This window comes from Typopeltis vanoorti, chromosome 20 (genome assembly GCF_054136105.1).
Source record: "Typopeltis vanoorti isolate ZY-2024b chromosome 20, IOZ_Tvanoo_1.0, whole genome shotgun sequence".
Taxonomy (NCBI): domain Eukaryota; kingdom Metazoa; phylum Arthropoda; class Arachnida; order Uropygi; family Thelyphonidae; genus Typopeltis; species Typopeltis vanoorti.
The window spans coordinates 92,951,453-92,973,744 of NC_143568.1; the positions used below are offsets into that span (position 1 = coordinate 92,951,453).

Sequence of the window (22,292 nt, forward strand, 5' to 3'; positions counted from 1 at the left end):
TAAAATAGCAGTAATCACTGAAACAAAAAAAAATTAAAAGGAACTATGAGAACTGAAAATTTTAATGTGATATACAGTGGAGTTGACAGAGACCAAAGAGCACAAGCAGGAGTCATGATTTGGATTCATAACTCCCTTTCAAAACAGTTAAAACATTATAAATTATGGAATGAAAGAATAATAGAAGCTAGAATAAAAATAGATAGAGGCTATTTAACAATAATTGGTTTATATGCCCCAGAAGAAGGAAGAGAACAGGATAATATTGATTTTTATAATCAGCTACAAAACATATATAATAAAATAAATAAAAATGATTACATAATTTTAGCAGGAGACTTAAATTATTATTATTATTAAACAAGACCTCATGGAGTCAAAGACTCATCTAGGAGGTCCTTTTATCTCACACACATCTCATCATACCGCATCTTAAACACATTCAAACTCCTTGCAGACACCACACTCTCAGGCAAGGCATTCCAATCACTCACAACTCTGCATGAAAAATGCAAGAATTGGAAACACGAAAATTAATAATAATATAGGAATACATGGAGAACACACTCTAAACAGAAATGGTAAAAAATTGATTGACTTTGTAGTTTATAATAACCTAAAAATAATGAATTCCTTCTATAAACATAAAGACATACATAAATATACTTGGGCAGCAAGAGGATAGAAATCAATATTAGATTACTTCATATTAAATGAAAAGACATCAAAATTTTCACTAGATGTTAGAGTTCACAGAGGATATGAAATAGGCAGTGACCACTTCCTTGTTAAAATAAAATTAAGATTACCACCTAAATGGGCACAAGTAACAAGAACAGAAAGAAAAATTGAAACATTTGTTTATAAAACTAGACTATTGAATGACACAAATGTACAATGGCTATATGAGCAAAGAATTAACCAATATCTAGATAAAATAAAACAAAATGAAGAAATAGAAATAGAGGCTTAATATAAAAACGATACTAAATGCAGCAGCAAATGAAAGCTTAGGAAAGACCAAAAAAATTCAATAAGAGAAAAAAAACTGAAGATCTGGGATGATACAATCAAAGAAATAATCAAAACGAAAAAAGAAGCCTATCACAAATGGTTAAGCAGTAAAAGATTAGAAGATGAAATAGAATATAAAAGAATAAGAGCCATAACTAAAAGAGAAGTCAGAAAAAGAGAGAGAATCATAGAATAAATTTGTTTCTAATTTAGAACATGATTTATATAAAATAAGACCCAATGTATACAAGATTTTGAAACACTTAAATGCAAATACCAAAGAAAACATAAAATTAAACACCAAATTGAAATTAGAAGAATTTCTAAATTACTACACAGAACTGTGGACAGACAAGTATTTTAAAAAAGACAACTGTCAAACAATTAACGAAAATGAAAAGGAAATAACTGAAGAAGAATTAGAAATCAGCCTGAAAGAAACAAGAAACGGAAAATCACCTGGAGAAGATAAGCTAGGTTCAGAACTATATAAATACGCAAAAACAAGATTCAAAGAAAGACTCTTATTATTTTTAAATAAAATTTACTCGACTGGTATCCCCCCAATAGAATGGAAAAAAGCAATTGTGATTCCTATCTTCAAGAAAGGTAATAGAGATGACCCTAAAAACTATAGAGGTATCAGTATACTAAATTCCTGTTACAAAATATATAGCAGAATTTTAAATAACAAACTAATGAAATATTCCGAAAACTTTATTCTAGAAGTACAGAATGGATTTAGAAAAGGACGATCATGTATAGACCCAGCCTTTTGCCTAAAATTAATAATAGAGAAAAGAAGAGAATATAATTTAGAAACACATATTGCATTTATTGACTTTGAAAAAGCATTTGACAAAGTTAAAAGAAACATATTATTTAACATATTAAAAGAAAGACAAATACCAAATAATATCCTAAAAGCTATCAGAAGTATACATGAAAATAATCAAATACAAATAAGATTAAATCACGAGCTATCATATACAAGAGAGATAAACCAAGGGGTCGAACAGGGATGTCCCTTCTCAGCAACTCTTTTAATATCTACTTAAATGAAATAATAATAAAATGGAGTAAAAATTTACATCAAGGAATTAAACTTTCTCCTATAGTTAACTTAAACACTCTCCTCTTTGCCGACAATCAAATAATAATTACAAATTCTGAAGATAACTTACAGAAAGCTATTTTAACTCTAAATGAGATATCCAAAGATTATGGGATGATAATATTAACGGAAAAATCAAAAACGATGGCCTTTAAAGGACAAGATCCAGTAAGAACTAAAATAGTATTAGATAACAAGATTTTAAAACAGGTGACTTCACTTAACTACCTAGGATGTATGATCACATATGAAAATGAAAAAGATATAAACGTAAAAATTGCAAAATATTTAAAAATAACAGGAGTAATTAACTCTATATTTAAACCAAACCTAGTTCAAAAACAAACCAGGCTAAAAGTATACAATACATTAGCCCTACCGGTCTTAATGTATGGAAGTGAATCTGGACAATAAAACAAAAAGACAAACAAAGATTAACAACAGCAGAAATGAAGTTTATGAGAAAAACTGCAAAGTATACCCTATTTGATCACAAAAGAAACGAAGATATTATGCAAGAATTAAACCAAGAACCAGTAATAGAAAAAATTAAAAAATATAAACATAAATGGATGGAACACGTTCAAAGAATGAAAACAGAAAGATTACCAAAACAAGCCTTAAAGTACAAGCCATTAGGAAAAAGAAAACCAGGACGTCCTCTTAAACGATTCAATGATGACTTCTAAGGCCGGAACAGGCCATGCTAGGCCTAAATCCTTGATACGCATGATGATGATGATGATGACCTGTAATTTTTTTTCCCCAAACATCGCATTGAATGATGTTTTAAAAGTGGATCAAATTCTGCAATTAATTCTATGATTCCAAAAAAATTACCATTATGGGCTGTGTACGAAGTATCAAAATTACCTCTAAAAGCTAAATTATGTTTGGATAAATATAGAATTGTTGCTACTATTCGTCTTAAAACATTTCTTAACCATTCTGCTTCAAAATTTTATGACATTTTGATTTGTCTGATCAATTGCATTGTGATTTTTTAAATTACATTCCATTTGTGTCCATGAATACATGCATTTCATGTGCACTGGATTTCGTTCGTGCAACTTTAATCTTTCACTTACATGTCGCCAGTCAGAAAAGCCATTATTAGATAAAAAATTATCATCAGAAGAAAATAATTTGCAACAAAAACAAAAAATAGAGTTGGAAGAGTTTGAATATACAAGCCATCTTCTGTTTTGCTTCTCTCCATTTGCAATTGTCCTAACATAGTGAGCTGTGGAAAAACACCTCTTGTTGTCATCTTTTGGAAAATCATTTTCAGTCGGAGGAGACGGTGGACCACGTTGTACAATTTGTGTTAGTGTTGCGTTGTTCAAAATTTTGGGCCATATTGCTGGATCATCAATGGTAAATAGTTCACCTTCCTCTGGTGTCTCAGTTTTAGGATCTTCAATACTCATTGTTTGACCAAACGCATCATGTTCTCTGCTTCCTTTGAGTATTTCAGAACTCTCATTATTAATTAATGTTGAAGCCGAAGAACTGTTTGTTATTTCAGAACTCCCGTTATCAACTGATATATCTGAACAAATATGAGTTCAACTTCATAAATTTAAACAGTGAATTTCTTTGACGTTCATCAACAGCTTCTTTTTCTTGTTTTCGCCTTCGTTTTTCATGCCCACTTGGGTATTTTCTTCCATAATAATTTCTCTTATGACTAGTCATACTCTAGAATTAAATACGATAGATTTAATTATAAAATAAGTTAATAAATTGAAACAAAATTACTTACTTGATAAATAAAATATATCTAAAATAGATAATATTAGAAAATAAATAAATCTAATATAGATTGAAAAGTGCTATTGAAGAAAAATTCTGATGTTGGATAACCTAAAACCAGTTTACAAAATATATTTTTTAAGATGTTTTGCAAGTAATGTCACATAAAACAATTGCCATGACAGTACGTGTATATACTTAATTGTTCATAAAATCATAAACTAAAATCAAAAAATTCCATAAAATTATTAAAAACACCTGTTTTAAAATGCACTTTTCCCTAATGAAAATTAACTATTATTTAGATATTGGTCGAGCGTGGGTGAATAACTAATTTAATTACCAACTAGTTTCGCCAGCTTGTGTTGTCGGCTTCATCAGGGTATAATCAGGAAAGCAAAGAAACAAAAATTACAAGCTAAACGCTAACTGACAATTCTATTCATCCACACTTGACCAATATCTAAATAATAGCTAATTTTCATTAATCTTTGTGGTCAAGAATTAACAATTTCTAATATGCACTTTTCCCTATTTAACACTATGTTGTACGATATTGTTATATATCTTAGAGTAGTTTCAAATACTACCGCTATGATCTTATTTCGCTTATTATAACAACAATAGTTGGTTGTAAAATTATATACATATATTTTTCTATATAATAATATTTTTTTATATAATAATTACAATATTAATTTATATAATAATTTAAAAAAATTAATTGATTTTCTTTTTTCAATTTTTTGTGCTTTGCAGAGCCCTGTGCCACCGCACAGTTTGCACACCCATGAATACGGCCCTGATTAGGGTTGAGATCATATCTCTGTGGAAGTCCAGTCAAGTATGGCGGCATTCGTATCCAAAAACCATGAAGTTAAAGATGCAGCTTTATGACAAAGTGTATTGTCTCGCTGAAAGAGACAATGGTCAGTTCTGTAGGAGTGCCACAAAGTATGAAGCACTGCATTGTCCAGAATGTTCAGATATCTCTCAAAATTCAATATTCATGGCACCACAAACAGAGGCCGTAGGCTAAACCAGGGAAAACAGAAGCATACCATCACACTGCAACCTCTGAATTTCATAGTTCAAATTAAGAATTATGAATTTGGTACGAGACATTCACTGGGCATCTGCCATACCCACACTCATCCATCTGCTTGGTAGAAGGTGTAGCATGATTCATTACTTCATAACACAGCTTTCCAAGCTTTCATGTTCCACTGTACATGCTCTTTGCACTACCCAAGACACACTGCATATTGGTTTGGGTAGTGTGAGGCTTGCATATTGCTGTCCTACCATGGAAATCCATATTGTGAACCTCAGTTCTCAATGATTTTGTGCAGATTCATGTTCCAATCGATGCACAGAACTGTATATTCAACATGTTGGCTGAGAAATGGCAGTTTTCACATATTATCCTTCGTAGCATCCTATGGTATATTCAGTGAACATGGCAGGACATCCTCTGTGGATAGCACTTCCAGTTGACTTCCTGCATTTCCATCTCACTATGGTATCACTGATTGTTGATCTGGGATGACCCAATTTTTTATCAATAATTTGCTGAACAGATAGACCATGCAATGTGGCATCCTATCATAACACCTCTTTCAAACTCCATCAGTTTCCTTCTTGTAGCCATTTCACCTAGACACAGTTGCATTGACTTGGGAGCATCATATTCCTCCAATTTATACTGGTTTAAAACACGTGACTTGTTACATGGCACGATGCAACTTGCCCATGGTTGTGTCCATGAACTTCTTTTCAAGCAGTGTATATCCATAAAGGAAGTGAGTTTGGGTTTTCAATTTAAGTGGTAAATTGTATGCATTCATGTTGTTAGTTCAGGTGACTGATAAAGAAGTTTAAAGTTTGACAGCTGTGTGGTCAGATAACAGAAACTTCATCAACATATCTAAGCCAAATTGTAGGTTTTAAAGTAAAGGAATCTAGAACATGTTGCCTGAATGCTTCCACATAAAGGTAGCAATGAGAGTGGGAATATTGGTGAGCCCATTGTTATACCTTCTTTTGATAGGTAAAAATTATTTTGCCACATGAAGTAACCAGAATGTAGTACATGGGCAAAGAGATGGGCATAATAGTGGGCAGAAATTTGTTCTAAAAGAAGAATTGTGTCATGGATTGGTGAAAAGGGGAGAGACATCGCAACTGACTAATAAATAATATTTGCTGAGCATTATGTTTTTAATTTTCTATATGAAGTGTTGTATGTTTTTTATGGATTTTTTTTTTCACCAAAAGTCAGGCCAGTAGTGTTAACAGTTGACCAAATTAGTGTGACTTTAGCATACTATATGTATTTATAACATAACTTGTCTCTTTATATATATATATATATATCATAAGCTGTTGTCGATACGCTACTGGATGAAGGCCTTTCCAAGATTACTCCAAAACCGTCTGTCCATGGCTTTCCTGCAAATCCGATGGTATCATCAATCCACCGTGATTTAGGTTGGCATCGTGGTCATTTTTCCTCTTGTGGAATCCAATCCAATACTTCTTTTGTCCATCGTTGATCCTATCTTCGAGCAACATGCCCAGCCCATTGCCACTTCAGATGTTTCACTCTTCCTATGATATCAGAGACTTTGGTTTAATTTCTTATCCACGTATTCCTTTTGTGATCCAGTCTTGTGATACCAAGCATACTTCTTTCCATACTAAATTGTGTTGTTCTTAATTTTTGAATTTCCTTTGCATTTAGTGTCCATGTTTCACAGCCACATGCCAATATAGGAAGAATACATTGGTTAAAAACTTTTCTTTTGGCTTTTGAATATTGAATGTAATTTTCCAAATACTTTCCACTCAAGCATCTTATCCACGTTAATTTCTTATCCACGTATTCCTTTTGTGATCCAGTCTTGTGATACCAAGCATACTTCTTTCCATACTAAATTGTGTTGTTCTTAATTTTTGAATTTCCTTTGCATTTAGTGTCCATGTTTCACAGCCACATGCCAATATAGGAAGAATACATTGGTTAAAAACTTTTCTTTTTGGCTTTTGAATATTGAATGTAATTTTCCAAATACTTTCCACTCAAGCATTGTGGATCTTTTAATTTCATCAATGATATTTCGTCCAACTGATATCTGTTGTCCTAAGTATATGTAATGATCTACATGTTTAATTTCCTCATTATTGATTTTTATTATTTCTGATTTGACATAGCTAGTGAACATAACTTGGGTCTTCTTTAAGTTTATCCTTTAGGCCAGCTGTTTTGCTGGCAATTTGGAGTTCATGGATACGAGTCTGTAATTCATGCGCAACTGAAGTAAAAATAACTAAGTCATATGCAAATTGTAAATGGCTTAAATATCTTCCATTTATCTTCAGACCTTTCCCTTCTCAATCAAGAAGTTTGAATATTTCTTCAAGGCACGTTTTGAATATTTTGGAGATATTGTTTCACCCTGTCTTATACCTCTCTGTATTTCCAATACAGTAGAGATGTTTCCATTGAAATGAATTGATGCTATGGCATTGGTGTATGCGGATTTGATGGTCCTGACACTATGGCTCCTCCGCTTGGTGGTTTCGTAATGCTTTAGATATAGCACAAGTTTTTACTGAATCAAAGGCATTCTCATAATCCATAAAACCAAGACATGATGGCAACTGATATTCATTACACCATTCAATAATCTGTTGTACAACTTGAATATGGTCTATTATCCTAAAGCCACTTCGAAAGCCTGCCTGTTCTTTTGCTTGTGCTAGGTCTAGAGTTGTACAAAAACCTATGAGCTAAGACTTTTGTAAACACTTTGTAAACCACTGATAATAGACTGATGGGTCAGTAGTTCCTCAAGTCTTCTACCTCACTTTTTTTATGTAATCAGAATTAGGGTAGCCTTCTTCGATGTTCTTGGTACACATTTTTCTTCAGGCATAAAATAAATAGTTTTGCTAAGAGTTTCTAGATCATTTCTCCACCTGTTTTTAGCAGTTCAGTTATAACTCCATCCTCACCTGCAGCGTTTCCATTTTGCAAACTTTGGATGTTCTTCCACTTTACTTCTTCTGGTAGAATCTGTGGTACTTCAGTTATTTCATAGTTGTCTTCTTCTTCATTTAATTCATCATCCTGATATAATACAATAAAATTCTTCCATATATAGATATAAACACACACACACACCAGATGATGATGACCCTGATACGAAGGTCAAAATTTTGGGCAATTATTTTGGTTTACATTAAACTTAAATTATTACTCTAACACAGTAGTTGTCTCCATAATTTATTAGAACAAATACAATTTAAGGCTCTTAAGCAACTTTTTTGAGTAAAGGCTATTTTTAATTGAGCGTTATTGTAAAACTGACCCTCTCACTACTATTACTATGGAAAGCAATGTATGATAAAAATACACTGAACACCATTAAATTAAATGATATCATATATAAAAATGAATGACAAGAAAAAAAAAGTGAATGAGCAGTGACTATAAATAATTCATAAAAGCAATGAAATACTAGTAGTAAAATTAATACCTCAGGTTACCGACTGTAGCTGAAGGATTAAATACAATCTCTGCTCCATTAAGACCATACATCATCCAATTCTGTGGATGATGTCTACCAAAACAGATGTTGACAGCTATTTTTCCTATTACAAAATGCATTATATATTATGGTGCAACATTGTAAACAAATAATACTATGAAATATGCCACAAGAAAAGAATCGAAATGAGTTATAGGTATTATTTCTGGAAAAATTTCCATGTTACTCCTCTAAATGAATATTAATTTTTATGGCTATTTTGGCCTATTTTTGTTTAGGAGTACCCCTTATTATAATGTTATTGGCTTTTTACTCAATTTTTAGGGCATTATTCATGTTTTAAAGACAGATACGTGAAGAATATATGGGAAGAATAATTTTGGACACACCTTTGGAGATACTTTTGTATGATTAATTTTGTATAGTTACTAGAGATATGATAAGATATGTTAAGTAGCGAGAAGCTCATCTAGTATACAGAAAAATTTCTGTACAGTATTCCATTATAATCAGGCAGATTTCAAAGAAGATCCATTGTGGGAAACCTATGCTAACATTATTCACATAACACCAATCATATATATATATATATATATAACTCAGAAGTGACAAAGCCTTCATGATTACCAGTCAAACTATCTTGATTCATTCAATGAAGGACTACTTCTAGTAACCAATTCCACTAAACCACTCACCAAGAAAAAAAATTAGCTCTCATATCCTTGCTAACTTACACAACTTAGTCTTGCACACTTAGACTGGGTGATCCCTTGTATTTTTCCCCTCATTTTATGTATAAAAATGTATAGGCAACTATAGATCATATACTTTATAATCTTGGTTCCAGTCACATTAGTTGCTGAATTATATCTTTAATGATAAACTGTTGTACGGTGATCATTGAGTAACTAGCTAAACAAAAGTTATGTGATCACTTATTGGTAAAAGAAAATGTTCTGGAGGCTGTTGAAAAAACTTTTAAATGGAGGAAAAATAGTGAAAAGGAATCAGAAATGATAAAGGTGAAATAAAAGCTAAAGATAAAAATATTCTATGTGTTTGGAATACCATATTTTTTATATTATAAGATGCACTGTTGTATTGAATGCATCACATTTATCATATTGAATTATTCATCAAATTATTCATGTAAATATTATTTTTTTATTTTAAATTTTAATACATGTATCATCATTATGAAATTCCTGATATATACCCTCAAGGGGTGTACAGGATATGATAGTACCACATGAAAAATTATATCATTACTAACTTCCTATCTACAATTTTCCTCTCAATCAGTCTGTTACCTGTCAAGACTCCAACATTATCAGGTCTTATATTTCTATCTTCTAAGGCACTTTTTACTGTATCAATTCACCTATATCTTGGGCTTCCTCTGGGTCTTTTTCCTGCCAACCTGGCAGAGAACACTTGTTTTACTAATCTTTCCTCTCCCATTCTGTTTACGTGACCATACCCTGAGATTAGCTCTGCTAACGCATTTCTGGATGCTGACAATGTCTCAAGTTCTTTCCTTATATCCTTGTCTTTTCCTAATATCCCCTAATCTTTCTCAGGACTCTGATATCTGCAGTCTCTAGTCTTTGGTCAAGTGTTTTACTTCTGACCCAGCTCTCAGATCCATAAGTTAAAATGGGTTTGAACACTGTCTTGTACACAACTAATTTAGTGTTTTGGCTAATTTATCTCTTATTCCATATAAATTTATTCAGTTGACTTCCTACCATACCAGCTTTGTTAATTCTGTTGTCTATTTCCATATTTAATTTACCATCTTCACTACAAATCGTGCCTAAGTAGCTGAAATGTTTTACTTGTTCTATAGGTTCTCCATTAACAATGCAGTTGATATTTTCAATGTTTCTGCCTATTTTCATTGTCTTTGTCTTTTTAATGCTGACCTTCATACCATATCTATTACAACAGTTATTCACTTTAGTCAGGGAATCTTGCAGACTTCTAGTAGATTTATTTAGAAGTGCAACATCATCAGCATAAAGCAAAGAGCTGAGATTAACATCTCCAATTTTCATATCAGGTTTAATACCACTTTACTTCATAATATGATCCATATATTTAAATTAAGGGGATATTAAATCCCACATTATTTAATATCCCATATTTAAATAATGTTACATCGCCAAAGTGAAGCCTGTTGGTTCTTCTATTTAAGTTAAATGATCCATATAGATAATGAATAACAGAGGGGGATAATGTACATCCTTGTCTGACACCATTTAACATTAAACCACCTTCCTGTACTTCCTTCAATTCTAACTGCTGACTTACAACTCAAATAAAGACTAAGTATTGCTTAATATAATGCTCCATTGACACGATATAACTGTCGTGTTTCAAATAGTAGATGACTGGAATTGAGCATTTATAGTATCCATCTAAAAATAAATAAATAATAAATTTAAAAAATAATAAAATAAAACTGAAAGTGAAAATTAGAGGAATTCCTACTAAGTGTTCCAAGTAAGATTTATATAATCATACCTGAGAAGAGGCAAAGAACACTAAGAAACTTTGTGGAAAAGAAACAAGGAACAAGCTGGATGCAGAGAGCAAACAGAGTTTATCAGGATCATATTTTCAATTTAAACATACAACTGAGAAATCAAGGACATACAACAAGGATTTGAAATTAAGCTTTGTAGATCTAGGAAAAGCATGAAAAGGTGTAGAGAGAAAATCTGTTGTGCTGAACACATCGTTTTCTTCACTGCTCAGTTGCAAGAGAATGTAGCAGTAGATTTCAGCTATGCCAAAAACAGTGCTTTTAATCAGTATTTTTGGAGTTTTTTGTTGTTTATATTGTTTTTCTGCTAGTTTATTCTTACTGAGAGGTCAAGGTCAGAGTTAGATGTGTGCAGAGGTAGCAGCAAAGAAAAAGATAAGTTTTTGTAATTTTTATTAGTTTTCTACTTTAAATTACACAATGTAAAGTAATTTGCAGTTGGGGTAATTAGTTGTAGAGTAGTTCTTAATATCTTTGTACTTGGTTTTTTGTGCACTATTTGAATGATGGTGGCAGCTGCAGCTCAGTTTACTGATGGCCTGTCACCAAGTCCTCCCCATTTAAGGATTTTGCATATCATACTACAGAATTTTATGGTATGCAGTACTTGTGACATATGATCCTGGCAGTTGGATTATGTGGCAGGTGAGTGTTTGGGGAGTGCATATATGTGGAAAATATAGGAAATGGAAGAACTTTGTGTGTTGAAGATTAGTATAACAGATCTCAGCAGTGTTGCATCAGAGGTGAGAGAATGCTGACCAGAGAGATGAGTAGTGTGATAGAGAGTGAGGATAATGAACTAAAGAGAACGAAATGTAAGTGAAAAAATAAAAGTGGGGATATGTGGAAAGTTTGAATCATTGTGTAGTTTTCAGAGATGATCTTAGCTGGAAGGATGAATGGCAAGCAAGAGTGGATAGCTTGCAGAGAGAGAGATAGATGCACTGAAAGAGGAGTGGAATGTCTTGGTAATGAGTTGAGAAGCATGAAAGAAGAGATTAAGTGAATGGAAACTATGAATGCAAAGTGATACGTGTATAGAGGCTTAAGTGCTGTGAGGACATCATGTTGGAGGCTTAATGGATTTTTTACAACACTCAAAAAGAATTAAAATAGAATTTAATACTTCCTATATTTCGTCCTAGTCACTAGGACATCTATGGGGATTACAAAAACAATTAATGTAACATATACACAAATAACAAACAATACTAAGCCCAACCACGTGGGTGACACTAAAGTCCTATCTAGGTAGAGCGCCCTCTAAGGGCAGTAGTAGGTGGCCTGGAATGTAAGGTAGGAACTCTGGTGATGAGTGTTTCCCAAATCTTCGGAAGCTTAATGCAACCGTATTTATTGAGATTTGGTTGGTTTTTGAGCTGCTGCTGCTTCTAAGAAAAGTCTCTCTTTCTTGAATTTGCTGTGGTGGAGCATGGTGGTTTTCTTCCATGATACCCTGTGGGTGGTGTCCAAAACATGGTCAGCCAAGCCTGAATGGCCATAGTTGTGTTTGAAGATGTAAGACTTGTGTTCCTCTAGACGGATGGATGCTGATCTGCCTGTCTGTCCAAAGTACACCAGCTTACAGGAACAGGGTACTTTGTAAACTCCAAGCAGAGAGAGAGGAGGGAGCTGATCTTTCGTAGAACGGATAAGGGTAGCAAGTTTGCGGTGGGGCTTATATGCTGTGTGTAGGTTGTACTGTTTTAGTATCTTGGCTATTTTTTCGGATGTGCCACGGATGTAGGGTATAGTGATGGCATTTTTAAAATCTTGTTGACGAGAAGGACGGGGAATGGGGGAGGAGTTGATTATTTTTTTGATACTGTGATCGCTGTAGCCATTGGAGAGGAAAGTGCTGTGTATGTGGTTAAGCTCAGTAGTGAGGGCGGTTCCACTGGAACAAAGATTGTGGGCTCTCTTGGTAAGAGTTTTAATAATGCCATATTGTTGAGAGGGGTGGTGGTGGGAGAGTTTGTGAATGTATCTGCCTGTGTGTGTGGGTTTTCTGTATACGGTGAAGGTAAGTGTATCATTAGGCAGGCATGTGACTAAGGTGTCTAGGAAGGGTAAACAATTGTTCTTTTCCTTTTTCATAGTGAACTGGATTCTTGGGTGTAGACTATTGAGATGACTGAGGAAGGAGTCTAACATGTCTGGGCCATGAGGCCAAATAGAGAACACATCATCTACATATCTTAGCCAGATAGAAGGTTTGAGTGGGGCTGAGTCTATGGCTCGTTTTTCGAAATTTCGAAAAAAGATTACTGGAATCTCTGAGAAATGGTTTTTGATGGAAGATGATATATTAACAGGAATGGAAGTAGCAGGGCACAGCATTTTTTGGTAGGATAGGAAGGGAAAATGCGGTGGTGGTGATGATGTACTGCTTATGTCTTCTCAGAGTGGAGGATCTAGAAGCCAATGGCACTAATGGTTTTGAAAGCATATGGTGTGTGTGGTAGAAGTGGCCAACACAAGATATTTAGTAAGGTGTTGCTACAAACCAAGAAGCATAGAGGGTGAGGAGCATGAGATGTTTAGGCAGTTGAGCTTGGCAAATGAAAGAAGAATGATTGTTATGGGAGACTTTAACTACAGCAATATAAATTGGAAAGAGGAAACTGTATGTAGCAGTAAGGTAATAATTTCTAGAATTCTTGACAGACAAATGTCTTAGGCAATATGTAGTAAAAGGAACACGAGGGTCGAGAGTTTTGGATATGGTCATAGCATCAGAAGAGCTGATTATAACTGAGATGGCATCTTTGCCCCCAGTTGGAGAGAGTGGCCATGTGGTTTTGACTTGGAAGATGAATAGGCATACAGGAGTATTAAAGAGAAAGGAATGCATGTGGAATTATAAGGCAGGTGATTATAACAGACTTAGACATCAACTTGAGGCAGTTCCATGGAGGTAGGAATTGAAAGTTCGAGGTATCATTAATGTTGGGAAATTGTGAAGGAATTAATAGCAATAGTAAGCTGTATACCACGAGTGACGAAGAGGACACAATTTGGTGTAAAGTGGATGACAAACAGGAATCCAAGTGGAAGCGCAGGTTATAAAGAGGTTATGGAAGAGATATAAGGAGAGGGATGGAGAGTAGATGCATGAAGAATATAAGACTCAGGCCTGGAGAGTGACTAGTGTGGTAAGGAAGACAAAACTGGAATATTAGAAGAGATTGGCCCTGAGATACAAGAAAAGGAATTTTTTTGCCATGTGGTCAGTAGGAGGAGAAATTATTGTGGAAGGATGACATTGTTGGATAAAAATGGGAATAGAGTGACGATGCAAAGGGCATAGTGGAGTTGTTCAATGAGCACTTTATTGGGGCATTTCATCCTGGAGTTTAAATACCAGAAGGATAGGGCAGGTTCGGGGTTTAGAAGTGTAAGAGGAGAGTTTGTTTCAAATACTGAGTACTCTAGATGACAATAAAGTAGTGGGACTGGGTGGAATTTTGCCACAGGCTTTAGGAGAATGTGCTAAAGAACTGACAGCTCCGATGACCTGGCTTTTCAATGAAAGTCTGGCCAAGGGAAAGGTGCCCAAGGAGTGGAAGGAGGGTAAGACAGTGCCATTGCATAAGGGTGGTAGCAAACTGGAAGTGTCAAATTATAGACCAGTTTGTATTTCATCGGTAGTTGTTAAGATCTTGGAGAAATTAGCGAGGGACCATATACAGCATGGGGCAGATGAGGGTAATGTTATCTGTGAGTCAACATGGATTTGTTAAGGGGGTGCTCTTGCTTTAGTAATATGACTGGCTTTTATAAGAAAGTGACAAGGGTGGTTGATGAGGAAAAGGCACATTCTGCCTTTTTTTTTTTTTTTTTTTTTTAATCTTACCAAGGCATTTGACAGAGTACCACTTGATAAGCTAATATTTAAGTTGCAGCACAGTTTAGATGGCAGGATAGTGAATTGGATTCAGGATTGGCTCTCTGATAGATATCAGAGTTGTGTATAGGGGGAGCATTATCAAGGATACAGAAAGTTACAAGTGGAATCTTACAGGACTCAGTACCTTTAAGTAAAACAATACAAGGTCCCTGTATTGTTTAATTTATATCAATGACAATATCAGATTGCAGGGGGATATTCAGTTGTTTGCAGATGATGTGAAGCTGGGAAGGGTTATTAGTAATAGTGCAGATGCGGTAGCCCTGCAAGAGAATTTGAATAAACTGGACAGGTGGGCAAATGAATGGGGGATATCGATTTAATGCAGGAAAATGTCAAGTCTTGAAGTTTGGGATACATCAGTGAGAGGCTGCATACTCTGTTGGAGGAAGTAGGGGGAAGACAAGGAATCTGGGCATGATGATTGATAAAAACCTGAAATTCAGAGAACACTGCAAAGGTGGTGAAGGTAATCCAGAAGATTGCTGCAATATTGAAAAGGACCCTGACCTTCAGAGATAAAAGAGTTGTCATTCCATTATATAAAGCTCTGATCAGACCACACTTGGACTATTGTTCTCAGATTTGGTCTCCAGGATTTGAAGGGAATAAATTAACTGTGGAAAGGATGCAGAGGAAGATAATTCCAGGACTGTGCAATGTTTGTTATGAAGAAAGGCTGAGGGAATATGGACTGCAGTTTGGTAGATAGAAGAAGGAGAGGTGACATGATTGAGACTTTTAAGCTGTTGAGAGGTAATTACAGGGTTAACATTAGGGAGTTCTTTCACTTGGTGGAACGGGGGGGGGGGAGTGAGGACAAGAGGACCATTCCCAGAAGTTACTAAAGGAAGCTGTGCACAAGAGGATGAGGAGCAGTTTCATTGCATGGAGGGTGGTTGATCTGTGGAATGCATTGCCTGATAGAGTGGTGAGAGCACAAACTGTCAATGAATTCAAGGAGTGGTATGGTAGACTGTGTTTTCTAGGACAGGCCTCCCACGATGATTCTTTTGACTCTATCGAGGCCTAAATCATCATCATAATAATAATATGGTGTAAATGTGACATTATACAGAGAAGCAAAGTCCATACTGAAGTTGTAAGTCAGCAGTTAGTATTGAAGGTAGTACAGGAAGATGATTTGATGTAAAAGTAGGCATAAGTCAAGGGTGCACATTAACTCAATTCTTATTCATCATCAACATAGAATCTGGTTAATAAGGACGTTGGTTTGTTGGGACAGCCATTTATTTGGAACAGCATGCCATTTAATTGAGACAGAAGACTGCGGCAATTGAAATTACCTCTCTAAAGTAATTGCTTGTAAATGGTTGGTTGGCTGGTTAAAAATTTATTGGCACAAGGAGAGCAAATGTGATACTATTCCAAACCACAAATTATAAATGACTCATCAGCTTTGTTTCCCTCCCAGCTGTTTCAGGAAATTAAATACACATTTCACTATTGTAATGCATTTGAATAAATGATTTGCTGCTCAGTGAAATGTTAGTTTGTCTTTTTAACTATTTACATGAAACTTGGAATAACTAGGACAGGCACTAAATTGGGCTAAAATGTTCTAGTCCTGATGTGTCCCAATTAATCTAGTGTAATGAAGGAAAGTAACATTAAACAGACATGAAATTTGCAGATTATTAGTTTCAGTCATTAATTTCAGATAACATCATGTTATACTGCAGGGTATCTGTATTAAAATCCTGATATCCCACAAGTTAAAAATATAAAAATGAATTAAGGTTAAGAAATTAGTTTAGATTAAAGAAATTAAAGTTTAGAAAATGTTGTTAGGTAAACATTGTTTTTGTATTTCACGAGCAAGATGTTTGGAGATGTTATTTTTTTATCTTTTGCTACTGAAGTTTTGCTTAGACATGAAATAAATTTATTTAAATTAGATATATCAGCGATTAATTGCAATTTTGTATGAGCTGTCAAGTACCGAAACGTTTGTGCTGTTTGTATGCAGATATGACAAATGTTGTTTACAAGATATGTTGCCAACGATGCGTGAAGCAAAAGTTACCTCTGAAATTCATGTTGCATAAATAATTAAATGAGCTTATCTCAGTGCATAAAGGATCATGAAATGATGAACTGTTATAATTTCTGGTTGTTTCATTTTGAAACTGCAATTAAATAAACTTTTCTGCACTGTGAACAAAAACCTTTGTTATTTCAAACTCTATACTGAAAAGCAGTAATGACAGCACATAATGGGAGACTTGAGTGGAAGTTTCTCAGTTGCATTTCTGAGCTTGTGCAGTAGTGGAAAGAATGTTATCGACTGTTGCTAAGCATTCAGCTGTCCATAGATTAGAAAAGGAAAAAAGAACACAGCAGGAGAAAGCTGTGGAGTTTGTGTTTTCAATGTATGAAGACTGGATAGAAATTTGAAGAAAGGCTAGAAAGACTGAGAAAGGATATCCAAGTTATAAGAAGATATGTGAAGTTGTGTAATCATTAATCCGTATAGGATCCACATTAATCCATATTTCAGTGGAAGATGAAAGGAATTTCATGGATTTCCAGTTCATATAGAATGGGCCTAGTAAAGTTCGTTTTATTTAGGATTCTCAGTCTGATAAGTAATTTTTCTAATAGTGGATATAGTTTTAGTTATTTCTTCAACAGCTTTCATTTAGAAGGTGGTGTTGCTCTGAAGTGTTAAAACTGTCGATAAGATTTTAAGAAGAATGTTGAGCTGATTGATTTAGGATTTTATGGCACAAGGACACAAAAGTCATACTGCACCATGACATGGGTTACAGCAATACACAGGGTGTTGGTAGAATAAATAAATAAATAGTTACAAGGATATAAAACAGTGAATAGTATAAAATATATGTACAAAGTTATTAGAATGTAAATGAGTAAATAAAATGTATCTACAAAGTTTAGTATTTACAATGCAGCACTACAAATATACAAATCCATAATCAAATGTCCTTGAATAAATTAATGTTTTTTAAAAATCTCGTGCAATCTGTCTGAGTCTGATTAACATCAGACTCAGACAATTTTACTTATCAGCCAGATAAGTAAAAATATAATTGCTCTCTTATAAGTAAGTTCTTGCACTCCACCAGAATATGACTAATGGTAAGACAGGTGTTGCATTTCCCACACAGCTAAATAAGAATGTGTGAGACAACTGTGACCTATGCAGAGCCCAGCAAGAACAACTTCCTCTCTTCTGTTCCTATATTGGCTAGACTGCCAGTTCTTAATGTCAAGCTTAATCTCATGTAATTTGTTTGTCAGTGCTTTCTGCTATGAGTACTGCCATTATGCAATTAACTTTGATTTTATAACCTGCGTGTCTAGCAGCTGCATCTGTGATGTCATTTCCCTTAATTCCAATGTGGCTGGGAATCCAATATAACTGAACATCAAAGTTAAAAGTTTTTATTTTGTGCAAGAGTCGAAGCACTTTGCCAAGTACTGGATGTGAATTATACACCAGAGAGGAGATAGCATGTAAAGAACTCAAAGAGTCTGTATAAATTATACACTTCTGGTAAAAGTTTTCTTTTATATATGCAAGTGCAAGCTGAGTGGCATGCAATTGGGTGGAATCTGGTTAGAGATTGTAATGTTAAGGAACACAGCAGCACCTGCAAACTGAGATCTGTGATCAGTACAGAGGGGCAAGAAATCAGAGTGGGCTGCTCTGTGTGCATTGAACAATTGAAGGTAAACAGATGACAGTGTACGAGACTTCTGTAGTTGACAAAGTGAGTGGTTGCAGAATGGGGTACAAGCCTGCCATGGAGACATGCTGTTTTGTTTACTGCAGGTAATGCCATCAGTACTCATGCCAATAGCTTTCATAGTCTCTTTAAAAGATATACCAAAAGGATGACTGGCAGTCTGGTCTGGCGTCTGTGATAAAGACCTCCCAACGTAGAGATAAGAGACTAGTCCATGTAGGGTGATTTGGAAGGGACTTTATTTTTAAGTCATAATTAAGAGACATATTTTCATCTAAGTGATAGAGGGAGAGATTCGTTTGATTCAACATAAAGGCTCTGAATGGGCAATGTGTGAAAAGCACTGGTACCTAATCGGATACCTTGATGATAAATCGGGTCCAACCTGAAGCATGCTCTCCCTTGCAGAACTGTAAACCTGGGATCTATAATGAAACTTAGAATATACAAGTGCACAATAAATGTAGAGCAAGGAACACCGATTAGCATCCCATTCAGTAGAAGATAAAGTTCAGAGGATGTTCAATGCTTTTTTTTGCACTTATTCTGAAAATGACGAATGTGTGTAAAGAAAGTTAGCTTCCTATCAAAGATGAGTCCCAGAATCTTGGCTTCTGGGAATACTAAATTGTGCCATTTTTTTTTTTTTTAATCAGGATTGGGATAAAGCATGCATTTCCTGTTGGTTTTTTTCAGTAGATAACCTGAACCCATATGACAAAGAGCCCATGAAGAGACTCAATCAATTGCTTGTTGAAGTTGTCATTCCATGACCCACATATTGCAAGAGTGACAGACAAGAGTGAATCAATTAAATTGTAAATTGTAAATCATTGACATAAAGACAATTGCCTACTGTGAGAGGAAGTTGTTCAGTATTTAATAGCAAAGAGGGTCAACGCTTAAGACAGAACCTTGAGGAACCGCTTCTTCTTGATAATAAGCCGAGATAACATGCTACCCACCTGGACTTGGAACACATGGCTGGAGAGAAAGTTCTTAATAAAAACAGGTCCTTTAATATACCATATCTCTAGGCTGTGTCATAGACTTTCTCCATGTTGAAGAACACTGAAACCACACATTCTCATTTCAGGAAAGAGTCTCTTATACATGTTTCTAAATGGACCAAATGGTTCAAGGTTGGCTGGTAGCTGTGAAAACCATGTTATGTGTCAGAAAGAAGGCTGTTGCTTCCTAAGTACCAGAAAAACCTTCAATTTAGCTTTTTTTTCCCCCCAAGATCTTACAAAGACAGCTAGTGAGAGCAATGGGATAATTGTTGGCCTGGGTTGGATCCTTGCCTAGCTTTGGGATAGCAGTGACAATCGACTTATGCCAAGGGTTCAGAAACTCTTCCTCTGTAAATATTCTGTTATACAGCAAGAGATGGAGATCCACAAAATATGATGAAAGGTATTTTATCATCTCATAATGGATGTCATCAGGGCTAACTGCACTAGAGTGAGATAGTAAAAGAGGTCTTTTGAGTTCCTCTTTAATAAATTGTATGGCTCTATAAAGTATAAAAATTCAAGAAGATATGAGGCTATTGCTGAGATTCTGGCAAAGTTTTTTCCCAAAGTGTCTGCAATGGCTTTGATCAGCAATAATACATCCATTATGTTACAAGATACACAACTGGTGTGTTCTGTATTTACCTTTCATCTTCTGGATTTTATCCCAGACAGTTTTTGCACTGGTTGTTTGATTAATCAATGAGGTAAATTGGATGCAGGATTATTTTTGATTTTGATGTCTCACATGACATGCTTTGGCATGAGCAAGTTTAAATGCTATTAGGTTTGTTGTGGTAGGGTATCTACAAAATATACCCCATCTATCTTGATCTTTTTTGGTTACCAGGCACTTTTGGTTCCACCAAGGCTTTGGACAGAGTGGAAATCAGGCTGATGTTTTTGGAACTGCTGCATGGACAATACAATCTATTACATGCCTCACTGCTTCATTAATGGATGTTTAGCTGACAGCTTCAGTATTAAATTTTGCAAGATGGGAAAATGTATTCCAGTCAGCCTGGGACATTTTCCCATGCACATCTGGGTAGGAGGACATGGTTTCTATGAAGACATAGCACTGATAAGAGGAAAATTATTGCTTCCATATATGTTTTCATTAACATCCCATGTGAGCAGTGGGAAAACAGAGGAACATATTGTAAAATCAATTGCTGAATAAGAGTGGGCAAGGGGACATTGAAGAAGGTATTTGCTCTGTTATTAACAAGGGAAATTCCATGGTTGTCAAGCATTCGCTCAATGATACAATCTTATATATTTGTGTTGGTACTACCCCACATGAATAGAGTGTTATGTCCATTCAAGTCATCACCCATTAGGAGTATGGGCTGAAGCAGTTGCATAATGAGATTATCGAGTTCTGTTTCATTTAGTTCAGAGCCTGGTGGTAAATATATCTGTGGGGTATCTAATCACATACTGTGATTAGATACTCCACAGATAGGCAAATCACTACCATTTCCTGAGCAGTATTAAGCAGAACATGATGGAATGGAGCATGACTGCTCACAAGAGTAGCTACTCCAGCATGTGCAAGGCTATCTCCAGTTCTGTCCTTGCATACAATAGCGATATTCCTGATGGTATGATCCTCACTGGGTTTTAAATAAATTGCCTGCACAGAAACGAAAAGGTTTGTGTTTCTGTAGCGGGTTCTTGATATCATCGATATTCTGACAAAACCCACAGCAAAATCTTCTTATTGTTTAAGCTTTGTGGATTTGTCTCGTTTCCAGGAGGTTGAGGACTTGCCTTTATCAGGTTTATATTTCTCATCAGATTTTGGGAAGTATGGAACAGAACAGAACAGAACATATATGATATGTTCTGTTCTGTTTTTATTTTTTTGTATTTTTTTTTTTTCATCTTTCCCCTTCTGACACACACGGGAGTAGGCTGGGTGACAGTTTACACATTTAGCTTTCTTGGCAGAGCAAGACTGGCTATCATGCTCTTTACTACCACGTCAGACACAGGTGGCAAACACAAAGGCAGTTTGGGCATGTCCGTATTTCTGGCATCTGAAGCATCTTAGTGGATCAGGGATGTACTGTCGAACAGGACAATTGAGATATAACTGTTGGAGGCTTAGGATTATCAAATGTAAGGATGATTTTTCTGGTTGGAACCAGGTGACCATCTCTACAGATCATGATGCGCCTCATACTTTTCACCCCCAATCTTTCAGCTCTGAACATATGTCCTCATCAGGGACATCTAGGAGATCCTGCTCTGAGATCACTCTTCTACAGGAATTGATTGTTTTATGGGGTGTAATAACTCTTATTGGTATTCCATCCATTGATGTTGCTCTGAGTAAGTTTTCAGAATGTTGTCGACATGATGTTTCTATGAGGACATCACCAGAATGTAGTTTCTTTATTGTTTTGGGAGAACCTGCCAGCCCTTCTGTACCCTTTTGAATGAAGAAGAGCAACATTTTCCCTATTGACTTTTCACCTATAGAAAATGATTAGAAAAACTGGTACATTTAAACTGGCACCATGTCTTTTGTTTCTTGCTTCTGTTTGTCAAAAGGCATCTCAATGGTATCAATAATTGGTTGAGGTTTTGTTAGAGCCCCTGAAATGAATGAGGATGGAGGATTTATGCTGGAGTGG

The 22,292-nt window shown here is 35.2% G+C and overlaps 1 protein-coding gene across 1 annotated transcript in view; it reads right to left on the reverse strand.

Moving 5' to 3' along the window:
* pyd3 (beta-ureidopropionase pyd3) overlaps positions 1-22,292 on the reverse strand; it is a 224,886-nt gene that overhangs the window by 100,566 nt on the left and 102,028 nt on the right. Inside the window, exon 6 of the mRNA XM_090409693.1 lies at positions 8,425-8,539. Coding sequence (XP_090265819.1) covers positions 8,425-8,539 — 115 coding nt within the window. The remainder of the gene's footprint in view (positions 1-8,424; positions 8,540-22,292) is intronic.